The sequence below is a fragment of the Cyrtonyx montezumae genome, unplaced genomic scaffold, assembly GCF_038088225.1.
Source record: "Cyrtonyx montezumae isolate F1298 unplaced genomic scaffold, pur_monq_1.0 scaffold_3, whole genome shotgun sequence".
In the NCBI taxonomy this organism is placed as follows: domain Eukaryota; kingdom Metazoa; phylum Chordata; class Aves; order Galliformes; family Odontophoridae; genus Cyrtonyx; species Cyrtonyx montezumae.
Genome location: NW_027072034.1, coordinates 125,549,790 through 125,561,910, shown reverse-complemented (window position 1 = coordinate 125,561,910; position 12,121 = coordinate 125,549,790). Strand labels below are relative to the sequence as shown.

The 12,121-nt window shown below is 37.5% G+C and overlaps 1 protein-coding gene across 1 annotated transcript in view; it reads left to right on the top strand.

Moving 5' to 3' along the window:
* The window catches only part of TPH2 (tryptophan hydroxylase 2), a 50,258-nt gene extending 40,892 nt beyond the window's left edge, over positions 1–9,366 (top strand). The window contains exons 9-11 of the mRNA XM_065743325.1: positions 905–1,000; positions 8,971–9,104; positions 9,192–9,366. Coding sequence (XP_065599397.1) covers positions 905–1,000; positions 8,971–9,104; positions 9,192–9,366 — 405 coding nt within the window. The remainder of the gene's footprint in view (positions 1–904; positions 1,001–8,970; positions 9,105–9,191) is intronic.
* The last annotated feature ends 2,755 nt before the right edge of the window (positions 9,367–12,121 follow it).

Below are 12,121 nucleotides of genomic sequence, written 5' to 3'. Positions count from 1 at the left end.
TCTCATCTGTATGATCTGGCATCAAAAACAATCTTGCTGCATCATAATAAAACCAAACTGAAGCTCAGTACCATCAGAGCAGATGTGATTTTTGTCTTCTGGTTTTACTGGATCTGGAACTATCTGCACATTTTAGAGTCTACCTAGCGTTTCACTTTGTTAGGTGAATACAGCAAAGTTAGATGCATTACTGTTATGCTGATTTAATCTCTTCTGCAACTTCTCATCAGCTCAGATATGTTAACTGCCTTCTGGTTATGTAGGTTGAATGTAGACCTAGAGAACAACTGTAATGGATGAACTAACTGAATTTGCTAGACTGACTGTAATTTTCTTTCTGTCATTTAAGATGCCAAGTGCCATATTAGTTCTTCATTTACGATGAAGTAAAATGTAGTGAGGAGTAAGATATCAACTAAAGAAGGCTCTTGAGCACATACATAAGTTCATTCTAATGGGAGACAGCACTTAGATACATGCCAGACTTTATTGCTCTGAACTAGATCTTGGAGATCTTCAGAGGTTCTTAGACAGGCAGACCAAGTACCTTGAGGGATTTTCTTTTAAAACAGTTCTCTTATTTCAGAAGGTGTCAGAAGTCTCTGCAGATTTGTCTGTGACTTTGATAGCTAAATGCTCTTACCTGTCTGTTCCTAACTGGCCATTCCTGTGAATTGCCTGGGTGCCCAGAAAAAAAAACAACAACCAACAATCTCATATTCTTATGCAAAGCTCTGTTACTGCAGAACATGACATTTAAAGTACTTTTTCTGAATCTATATTAAAGACATGAAATTCTGAACAAGGGGGGAGATTGAGTGAATATGGCACCAATTGTCATGGCTGAAATACTTTTTTATTTTTTATAATCTACATTGTATGTATCTGTGTATCTGTTTTACAGTGCTATTTTTTTACAATTGAATTTGGTCTTTGCAAGCAAGAAGGACAGCTACGTGCTTACGGGGCAGGACTTCTGTCTTCTATTGGAGAACTAAAGGTATGTTGGTTGATATGCTCTTAAAGCAGAACCAAGTTTATTTAATCACAATAAAATTATAATTCGATATCAATATTTTGACTTGAAAATAACAGCTAAATTTATCAATGTGAAAAACTTCCTTTTAAATGCGACACTGAGCTGAAAACTTCATTTGAAGTATCAGCTGGCACCTGAAGCATGAAATGAATTTGTAAGGACTGAAGTACCGAAGTAAGAATAAGCTACAAAACTTATTTCTGTTTGAAATATAAAAAATAACTAGCCTGTGAGATGCTTGCATTTTGGGTAAGTGGATGCTCATTTAAGTGTGTACTGGGTTCTGAAAGCTTTGCTTAGAAGAAAAAGATATGTTTTCTGTAGTTGAAAAACTGTTTTAAAATCAGACACAATTCTGTTGGAAGTAATGCAACATATTTCAGAGGATTTGTTATTGATATTAAAAGAATATTTATTAAGGTCTTGATTCAGTAGACTGTTTTTAAAATTGAAGAATGCATATAAGCTCATACTAAACTTGAAATGTATGCCTGTGTTGCAACACAGACTTATAAAGACAAAAGTCTTTGACCTTTCATGGTGTGAGTAGCTGCCTGTTTTTTGTCATAGAGAACAAGTAAGAGGCATTTTGTCACAAGTTTAATGTTTTGAGATGTAATACACCTCTCTGTTAGCACAAAGGAAGGGAAGATTAGGAAGAGGGGAGAATGCCATGTTTATTCTGGGACCCAGATGAACTCTTGATGGCTTTCATATAAAAATTTGGTCTCAGAAAGCATATGTAGAATAGCATTTACATGCTGTTTCACAATATATCTGCTGTTTATTTGCATTTGAGCATCTTCCCACCCATTTTCAGTGAAGTACTTGGCATTTTGATAGAAGTATCTCTGTCTCTTTTTGGTGTAATTGTAATTTTTACCCATAATTGAGAATATTAATAGTGTAGCTCAGTAGTCAGATTGCTATTCTTTTATTAATAAGCCTGTATAAAGAGATTGAAGAAAAAAGGTCAAAGAAAATTATTTTCTCCAGTTTATATATATTTTTAATTTGGTTTCATTATAGTTGTTCTCAGTTTGGTGCATACTTCAACCTACTACACAGTGCAAATGACACGAAGAGATGAAAATATCCCACTTGTTTTCCCCTCACTCAACAATGTTCAGTGTGGTCTCCAAACTGTGTAGGTTTCTGCGGAGAGTCAGGGCTTTTATTTAAACTAACAGTTGCAGCTGTTAAGTGATGACCCTGAAAATACCTGTCACATCATTTACAAAATATAAAGGCATAAAAGCAAGGAAATAAATAGTCGAGAACATAATAAATCTTGTACCATCAATGTCATAAACAAACTCATTATTCTTATAGAGTGTGCAAATTCTGTTAACACACAGAAATCTCAACTGTGATCCCAGTTCTCTGTTCCTCACACAGCAATAATCTCAGAGTATAAATGTAAATTATAATCCTTTCGAAAAGCAACAGTAAAAATTAAATAAGGTATACATTAATGGAGTATACTGGTTGGCTTCAAAGGTTAGATCGTATATCCTAATAATTTTGCCATATATCAAAAATACTATACAATTTTCTGTTACATTACATTTATATTTCATAGATCTTAAGCCAGAAGGGACTATTAGATCATCTGGTTTGACCTCTTGTGTATCATAAGCAGTTAAGTTTCATCCATATCTTGAACGCACTGCACATGGGGACCTCAGTTAGACTGAAACATTTCAGTTATTGAGAGACTAAGCTCTTGCATGCTGCAGGCACAGAAAACCATCGTACCACAAATACCCAGAGTGTCCATAAAGGTACTGATAAGGTGAAAAACATCCAGTCTTTGTGAAATTGTGCTCTAGGGCAGAAGTGAAAGTAAGAGGGGAATGGGAAAGAAAAAAAAGAAAACCAAACTAAGTTTTCTGCTAATCTGACAAAGGGAGGAGCTCTTTCTAGACCAGAAACCTGACACTGGGCATGCTTCTTGTCAGCGAGATCTGTCAGCCAGGTGCTTAGGAAAACGAATCTCTGGGCACCTCGTGGCTCTGTTGCAGAGCTTTGCATCAAGCTGTTGCTTTTCTCTGACTTTCTACCAGAATACAACCTCCCACACCTCTGCCTTTATCTCCAGTCACACACACTGGGTGGGAAAATTTCTTCTTGCAGGCTCCCATACCTCTGCATTTATCTCCAAGTATGAACTGGGAGGGAAAATTTCTTCCTTGATTTGAAGCTCATTGAATGGTTTAGGTTGAAAGGGACATTAAAGCCCAACCAGCTCCAACACACTGCTTTGGGTTGATTGCTACCACTGGATCAGGCTGCCCAGGACCCCGTCCAGCCCAGCTTTCAACACCTCCAAGAATGGGGCATCCACAGCTTCTCTAGGCAGCCTGTGCCAGGTCCTAACCACTCTCTAATTAATGACGTATCTGAAAAATAACACTGATGTAACAGTCTGTAGTTAAGATCCTGGTTACAGCTGAAATGCTAATAGCTATCAGCAATTGCTCTGAAAATAACGTGAACAGTACTGGCATTTCTATGCTGGACGGGTATGAACCTACTGCAGTTTTTTGACCACAAGGCCTGACCCCCATACTTTTTATAGAAGTCAGAGCAAAATAGTCCTTTTAAAAGTAATTTCTGCCATTCTTCAGACAACAGCAGTTGTGGACGTACAATCTCCTCTATGAAGAAGTTAAAATATGTATTTATCCTTGTCACTTGAATGGTAGATCATGCTACGGTGTTGAATTTTGCTCCGTTGACTTTACAGTTACTTGATATTGATTTGCTTTTGTCAGCAAGAAGAAAATCCCCTCTCTAGCTGCCCTCCCTATAGCTCTTTTTTTCAGTGCAGCAGTATTTGCAGGAAACAAAGTGATAGACAATTTTACAAATAGTATCTAGAAATTTCTATGGCCAGTCATATTTGGGACTTTCAGATGAGTGAAATACTTATTCAGTCAGCCCCACTTCTATGTTACACTGTTCCACTCTGCAAATCTGGTCAATAGCTTTAGGAAAAAAAAACCACAACATAAATGCTAGAGAAATGTGGGCATCATCCTATCAATATAGGGTTTCCTTCTCTTTTTTTCCCTACTCAGTACTTAGACTTCAAATTTCAGATATTGAAAAAGGCAACAGCTGATGAAGTGCATGCTAAGGAAGCATCAAGCAGAAATTTTGAAAAGCATAATGCAAAAGAACAGATGAAAAATGAAGCCTAGGTGGGGAAGAATAATACAGTAAGTAGATATAAATACTCTGACTAATAGTCAGGTTAACACTACCTAGTGCTTTTACACAGTATATGTTTGGGACTTAGAGATAAGGCAGAAATAACATGCATTTCATTTTTTTGAAATTATTTCTAAAGACAGTTGAAATGTCTTTGGAATTTTTAATTATTTACTTTATGTGATGCTCTCTTGAACTCTTTGATTAAAAGAATGATCCTACAAGCTTCAATTGGCTGTACATCAAGTCATATATCCCTTTTGTATGCTTCTATATTTACCGGAGAGGTGGCCTTCAAATCTTTTTGGACAGATTTTTAAGTCAAATGCAATATCCACTCATGTTTTCTTTTAATGATAGTTTATGTTAAGAGAAGGTGATGTCAACTTTTATAACCAGAAAGATTCAAATACAAGGTTTGGTTCTATTTACTGAAGAGGATTAAGAGGATGGAGATTTCCATCCCAGATGGCCATTATAATGCTCTTTTTAAATTTAGACTCTCTTCCTAATTTGTCTAAGCGTTATATAAAATTATACTGATAACAACAACAACAAAAACAAACCTGATGAAATCATATCATAAATCTGGAAGTGTCCTAAGCTGAAAAGCACAAGCAGAATAATGCAAAATAGTATTTAGGAGCAGGTTTTCCAGAACTATATTCTCTCACAGAATAACAAGGTGATAAAATCAGTACTGGCACACAGACAACTTCTCACCAGTGTTCTTGTTCTGCCCTCCTGTAATCCTCAGACAGTGCAGTATTTATAACTCAACTAACTCATCTCAACACTACCCCTCACTATAGTAGATGCTTTTTTTTTCCTTTTTGTTATTTATTTATTTATTTTGTGAAACTAAAACTCTCTAAGTTATTACATTCCATTTTTAATGCTTAAAGGAGAAAGCACAGACAAAACTCATTTACCATGTGTCAGTGATAGTTATCCCTTAGGAAATGATTGATGGTTGCTCCATGTAAATGCCTGGTGCCATCTGAGATGTCCCAGTATATTTAACTGGATCTCTATCTGGAGGTCCTATGCAATAGCTTCCATCCCTGTACAGATACCTCGACATTCTAGACTCTAGAAACCTGTTATTATGTACCTGAATCTTTTTTTTTGTCTTTGGTCCAGTGGGATTGGAGTCTTTTCTGGAGTGCTACACTTATTCCCTAGAAAAGTAGTTGTCTAATTTTTGAGGTGTTCCATTGTCTAATATTGCTGAATTTCTTGGGAAATAGTTACAATCTGTTTGAAAGTTTCACTCCAAACTACTGTTGCTAAAACCAAAGGAGAATCACCAACAATTGTATTAGCTAAGTATTACTGTTTGTGTGAGTAGGCCTTTAGAGACAGTTGTTATCACAAACCTGCAGGGCAGTGAGATGTTCTTTCTGGCTGAAAGCTATTTTCCATATCATCATTATCCTTGACATCCATGAAGGCGGATAAAGTAAGAGATTTCTGAGGAGAAATCCATAGTAGATACTCTGAAGTTTAAATTCACTGAGGAACTGAATATCCAAAAAAACCCCATAGGTGAACAACTTCGTTAAAAAAAACTATGGTTTGAACTTAAAAGCTTTCTAACTCAAGCAGGTGTTGAGATTCTGTGCTTAACAATGCAGATGTTGCCAAAGACCAACTTTTTAGAGCACTATGATGTTTCTAAAAAAAAATAAATTACAAAAATCCTAGTTCAGCTTTGGAGTCAGCCTTGCCCTGACAGTTCACGCTAGACATTTTATGATGTGCATGAAGGTTTGTCTGCAGCCTCAGCTCAGTTGCAAAATGCCAGCCTTGCTGGTGTCAGCACATCTAGTCAATAGTAGACTCTCCAGATACCACACTGCAGAGTCTGAAAGCACTGTCTACAATTGCAGAGGTACTTCCCATTGCTCTGATCATCATGACAATGCCTAATTGATCCAAGAGCCAAAAAGCCATATCTTAGAAAAGATCTCAGTTGGAAATTCAGCAGAATTTAGACACTTGATTCCCAAACAGCAATCTGAAGAATAATTGATTGTATGTCAGCTAACCTGGAAGGCATGTCTAAATTTACTCTCTTTCCCAGTTGTGCGTTTCCTAGTGCCTGCACATCCCAATTGCTTTATGAAGTAGCAGCTCTGTTCATGTGCACACTAAACTGAGATCCACAAAGTAGGTGTTATTTCATATAGACAATCTGAGGAGAATAACCTCAGAGAGGTTATTTTTTCTCAGAAGGCATCCACTGTGATAAAGAATTAGCATTTACTTCTCTTTAAACTCTTCCCTTTTATATAATTAGAGTTGAGTGATTAGAGCAGCTGTCGATGATGATGCTGAGTCTCTTCTCATCTCTGGCAGCTTTGATCCTCTGTTTCTGTCCAAAGAGTGCATATATCTCAGCAGATACCATGCACAAGGTGAAGAACACTGTCACCCTTTCTGTTGAAGCTGTATGGGAAAGAATCCATGTGTTAGAAGTGGTCACTTACTAGTTCAGTTCCCAAGAAAACTTGGCCAGTAGAACTCTTAATTTTCCACACAGGGTTTCACTCAACCCATGCAAGGTTTTAAAACTTTGTCCCATAGATATTTGAGGCATCAGATCCTATCTGAAAGTAAACAGGCACCTTCAAAGGGGATATTTTTTGTCCAGATTGAACTCAGGAAACCCATGGGCCCCTCACTACAAGAAGGACATTGAGGCCCTGGAGCGTGTTCAGAGAAGGGCAACAAAACTGGTGAGGGGTCTGGAGCACAAGTCTTATGAGGAGCGGCTGAGGGAGCTGGGATTGTTCAGTCTGGAGAAGAGGAGGCTCAGAGGAGACCTTATTGCACTCTACCACTTCCTGAAGGGAGGTTGTGGTGAGGAGGGGGTGGGCCTCTTCTCCCTGATAAATAACGACAGGACGAGAGGGAATGGCCACAAGTTGCGCCGAGGAAGATTTAGATTAGACCTGAGGAAGCATTTTTTTTCTGAAAGAGTGGTCAGGCACTGGAATGGCCTGCCTAGGGAGGTGGTTGAGGCACCATCCCTAGCGCTGTTCAAGAAGCGTTTAGATGAGGTGCTAAGGGATTTGATTTAGTAGTTGGGTAGGGATAGTGATAGGAGGATGGTTGGACTAGATGATCTTATAGGTCCTTTCCAACCTTATGAACTTATGATAATTCATAGTGAAGACAAACAAATTCAGTTCTGTGGAAGGAAGTAGATGCCTAAACTTACAGGCAGTCAACCACACATGGCTCTGCCTGAAGACAGAGATGATAGGGATTTAAACAGGCCAAGTAAGGTGAGGTTGTTCCTGCAATCTATTTAGAAGAAGGTGCTGGTCAAGATGGTCCCTTTTAGATTTTTGTTTTCATACCCATATAACCAATGGCTGGCTAGAAACAGCAAACTCTGTGAGAAGGAAATGATACACGTACTAAAGAAAGTTAATTCTCAGACATTTTAAGATACCATGCATTAATTTTTCATGTATTTATTTTTGGAGAAAGAGAAGGTGGGAGGAAGAGGTTCTTGTTCCAATTTTATGTCCTGTTATTTGGCAACAGCAGGTTGAGAACTAAGTAGTGTGATATTTTCAGAGGCTTTCACAGGGATTTAGGAATGAGCATAAGCAAGAGGAGCTCAAGTACACAGTATGGTTAATACTTTGCTGTAAAGAGTGTCTATGCAGAAACAAAGGAATAAGAGATTCCTTCGTGCTTCAGCGATCTGCTCTCTCCATGTCATTTCTCAGTGCTTTTCATGCATGTTTTCCCTGTGGATAGATACTAAAGAAAGTTGACCTACATGTGCTTTCCTTCCTCACCTTGTGTTTCTGTACAGGGCACTGAGGATGAAAGTGCATGTGCTCTGAGAGTTAAAGTAGATCCAAAAACTAACTGCAAGTATCCAAGCAGAAGGAAGAGGTAGAAATAAATTTTGTTATAAAATGTCTCAGTACCAGATTTTCAGCTTTGAAACCTCTGTTTTTGAAATCTTTCCAGTGACTTTTGCCAGTAGTGTAAAGAGAGAGGCTAATCTGTAATCTCTTCTTTGAGCAACGTAATTTGATGTCTCTTCTGTCTGCTGTCTGCTCTGTACCTATCTATGCCTGTATTTCTGGTTCTTTTTCCCTTACAGTATTAAAATGATGATTATAACTCATGTATGTGGTGGAAGGGCAATGCATTTCATCAGCACACAATATACAAGCACTATTTAATGGGTTTTCAGATATCTAGTTTCACTCTTAAACTCAGTCAGGAAAAGAATATGTGAATTTGGTCTGAGAATGTAATGCAGAGATTATGTGAGTGATTTGGTCAGACTCAGTTCACCTGCTAAGATGATGATCAGTTCTTCCTGTTAATTGACGTTTGTGGACATACATGTTTATAGCTGTAGATAACTTTCCAGCAATGTTAATTTTATGGCTTTCTCATTTCCATCCGAAGATTTATGCCTACGCAGCACATAGATTTCCAATCTGCTCTTTAGTATTTTATTAGTTAAGTGAAAAAATGACTCATAAAAAGAGTATTTTCTAAGTAACAAATTATCTCTTCTATTCACACTGGAAGATTACTCTATGTAAAACATGAGAGGCTACCAAATGATTGAAGAAATACAGCACAGGGATATGGAAGTTGAATATGAGAACTGCTTTATAGTTACAAAGCAGTATCAAAATACAGTTTAATAGAGCCAATGGTTTATTTTTCAGCATGCTCTTTCTGACAAAGCCAAGGTGAAAACATTCGATCCGAAGACAACCTGTTTGCAAGAATGCCTTATCACCACTTTTCAGGAAGCTTACTTTGTTTCAGAAAGTTTTGAAGAAGCCAAAGAAAAGATGAGGTAAAGTATTTCCCTTGACTCTAAAATCTAATTTCTCTTCTTCAGTGGTAGACTAAAAAGAGGTGTTAATTTTCTTTTTTCTTACAGGGACTTCGCTAAATCAATCAATCGTCCCTTTTCTGTGTATTTCAATCCATATACGCAAAGCATTGAGATTCTGAAGGATACCAGGAGTATAGAAAATGTCGTCCAGGACCTCCGCAGTGATCTAAACACTGTATGTGATGCATTAAGCAAAATGAACAGATATTTAGGGATTTGATATATGTCCCACTGTGATTTGTTGTCAGCTGCTTATTCTGTAGCTATTCTAGTGGCATCACATGACATGCTAACTTTTAAAACTCGTCAGTTTGCTCTTCTGAGCTTGGCCTGTGGCTTGCATCGTTGTGTAGCTCTATCTAATTGTAAAGTGCAGACAAAACAAGGCAATGCTAATTCGTAAATTCTCCATGGAGTGTGGCAGCAAATAACCAGCAATTCCTCAACACAGTGTCGTGTATGAGTGCACCAGTAAAAGCTTGCCTGGCAATGAGTTTCTTTCTTTATTATCATTCACTTTGATGTGTAAGAAATGGAGTTCCTGATTTCATTAAGTCTGAGTTTATTTCTCTGTAATCCATTTTGATCTGGAAAAAAAATGTTTACATTTTCCATTTTCCTTGTAAGAGAATCTGTATTTCTTTCTATAGTGGTGATGACAGTGCTTTGCCAATATATTTGTAACAGAACTGAGTGTCTCTTGTGACTGAACAATAGTTTACATTTGTACTAATGCAGAGATCAGGAAGGCTATGTACTGGTACTAAAAGGTCTGTGAGGATTATGAGAAAACACTACTGCCAAATGTTCTATGTGACTGAGTAATTGCAAAACAACAATAATAATAAAAATAAAACCTCTGACAATTCAGGCATAGAGGCAGTAATAAGTTCCATACATGTACTGTCTGTGCATGCTTCCACTGCAGGGGTTATCTGGAAACAAGAGTGGAAGCACCTTTGTTGATTCCAGGTTGTTAGATGTGAATATGAAGCCATTCTACATCACTGTGTGCCTTCTGCATTCTCTCATCTTTTAAATGCACAATTTGCCTTTCCTCATTATGCCACATTCAACCTTGACATGGGCATGCATGACTGGGTCTACATCGTATCAGTATCAGTAGATATGAAAAGGTGAATATGGAAGTTGTTATTTAATTGTAGCTAGGACAATTATCAGTTAGTAGATTACTTGTGGGGTGCTTAAATCATACAGATACCTAAGCTGCCTAGCTGGTACCAGATGGATGCAGGTAATGCCTGAGTTAATGAACTTTATGTTAGCAAGCTCTGACAGAAGTACAAGCTGTGTCTGGGGAGCACAGTGTAGAAATATTTGAGCCGGCTCTTATCTGGAAGCAATAATTACGCATGTCTTTCCTTTATCTGAGTTATTCTATTCTCCTATTAGCCAGAATAATGGAGAGTTTACCATATTGTATGGACCCTTTGTAATGGAAACTGCATGGCTTATGCAGATCATGTCAGTACAGGTGAAAGTTCAGGGCTTGTCTACTTACATGGAAAATAGATATCTATTGAAGCTGCTCTCTCAGCTGAGAGAGTCATGCAGATACTCTTAAGTGTTGCTAGCAATTTCAACATGAAGAGAGCACCACTTGATAGTATCAGCACATCCTTAAATAAGAGGCAATCTATAAGGATAATTTTCATAGGGAAATCTGCCACCTCCTCAAAGATAACTATGAGATAACAGGAAACGCTCTGTTCTCTGGATGGTCCCCGCTGCATTCTAATGCTGCTGTTAATAGGGTGTGGAAAAATCTAGTTTTAGATCTAACCGTGACTGCCTCTGGTACAAATGAAGAGCTGTTGAATTATCCCATGGGGATCAGCATGCTGGAGGAGTTTTTTAACTTCCTGACATTAGTGCTGACTCCATTAACTAGCACTTATTGTAGAGGAGTCACCAGTAAGCTTGGCATACAAGTTTCTTCCTCTTTCTTTGGATGGAATCTGATGTACCCCTTGTAGCCCTTTCTGGACAAAACTGACTGAACTGATATTTACTTTAAATGATCTGGAAAATAATTGCACAAGGAATAGTAGTTCTTAGTTCAAGACCTGACAAAGTATTGTTGCTTGCTTAAGTGAAATAAAGGCACAATGAGTTAAGAGATACAGAGTTTGCAAAATCATTGCATTTTCCCTTTGAATCAAAATTACACAGGAAAACTTTAAATACTTAAAATATCTGGATTTATTCTTGACTTGTATAAACGACCTAAAATAAGGATTGCACAGAAGTAAAACAACAGAAGCATATCTTTGTTTTGTTTTGTACTGTTAACAAGTAAATCTTATTATGGATTAGGGAGAAACCCTTGAAATCCAATAGTCATTTTAGGACTAATGATGGCAAGGAAACTGTCTACAATGAAGATATAATGTCAATGAAACAGAACATTGTCAAAGGATAATGGGCTCCTGCTGCTAGATATATGCTTAATCCAATGATTTTATTTCTATTATACAACATGATTAAAAATAAATTAAATATAATGAGCTGAGGAATAATAGTGATTTAGAGAGACAATTGCTCATTGTTCTTACATAGAAAAGCTGTGTTCTTACAGGCTATGAGGCAAACTTGCTTTGGGCTTCAGCCAGTCAGCAGTCGGGAATTGGAAAGAAGGCTTTAAAAAGTGCACTATCGCCCTTTTATGAATCAAGCAGTTCCAGCTTAGCTGACATCCTTCTCTGCAGTTTTTATTAGCAAATTAAGATCAGCCGTGCAGCAGTCTCCTTGGATGACAAGCTCATTTAGGCATAATGAGGGAATTATTGACAGTTATCAAATTACACTAACGTTTCATTTAAAATAGACCATATTTATCTAAGGTGCTTGTTTAACTTTAGTGAGCTGGACTCTGGAAATTGGACTTCTTGCTTAGGCTCATTTATTTCCTGTGTAATTCTGAACTAATGCTTTATGGGTCCAAGATATATGTT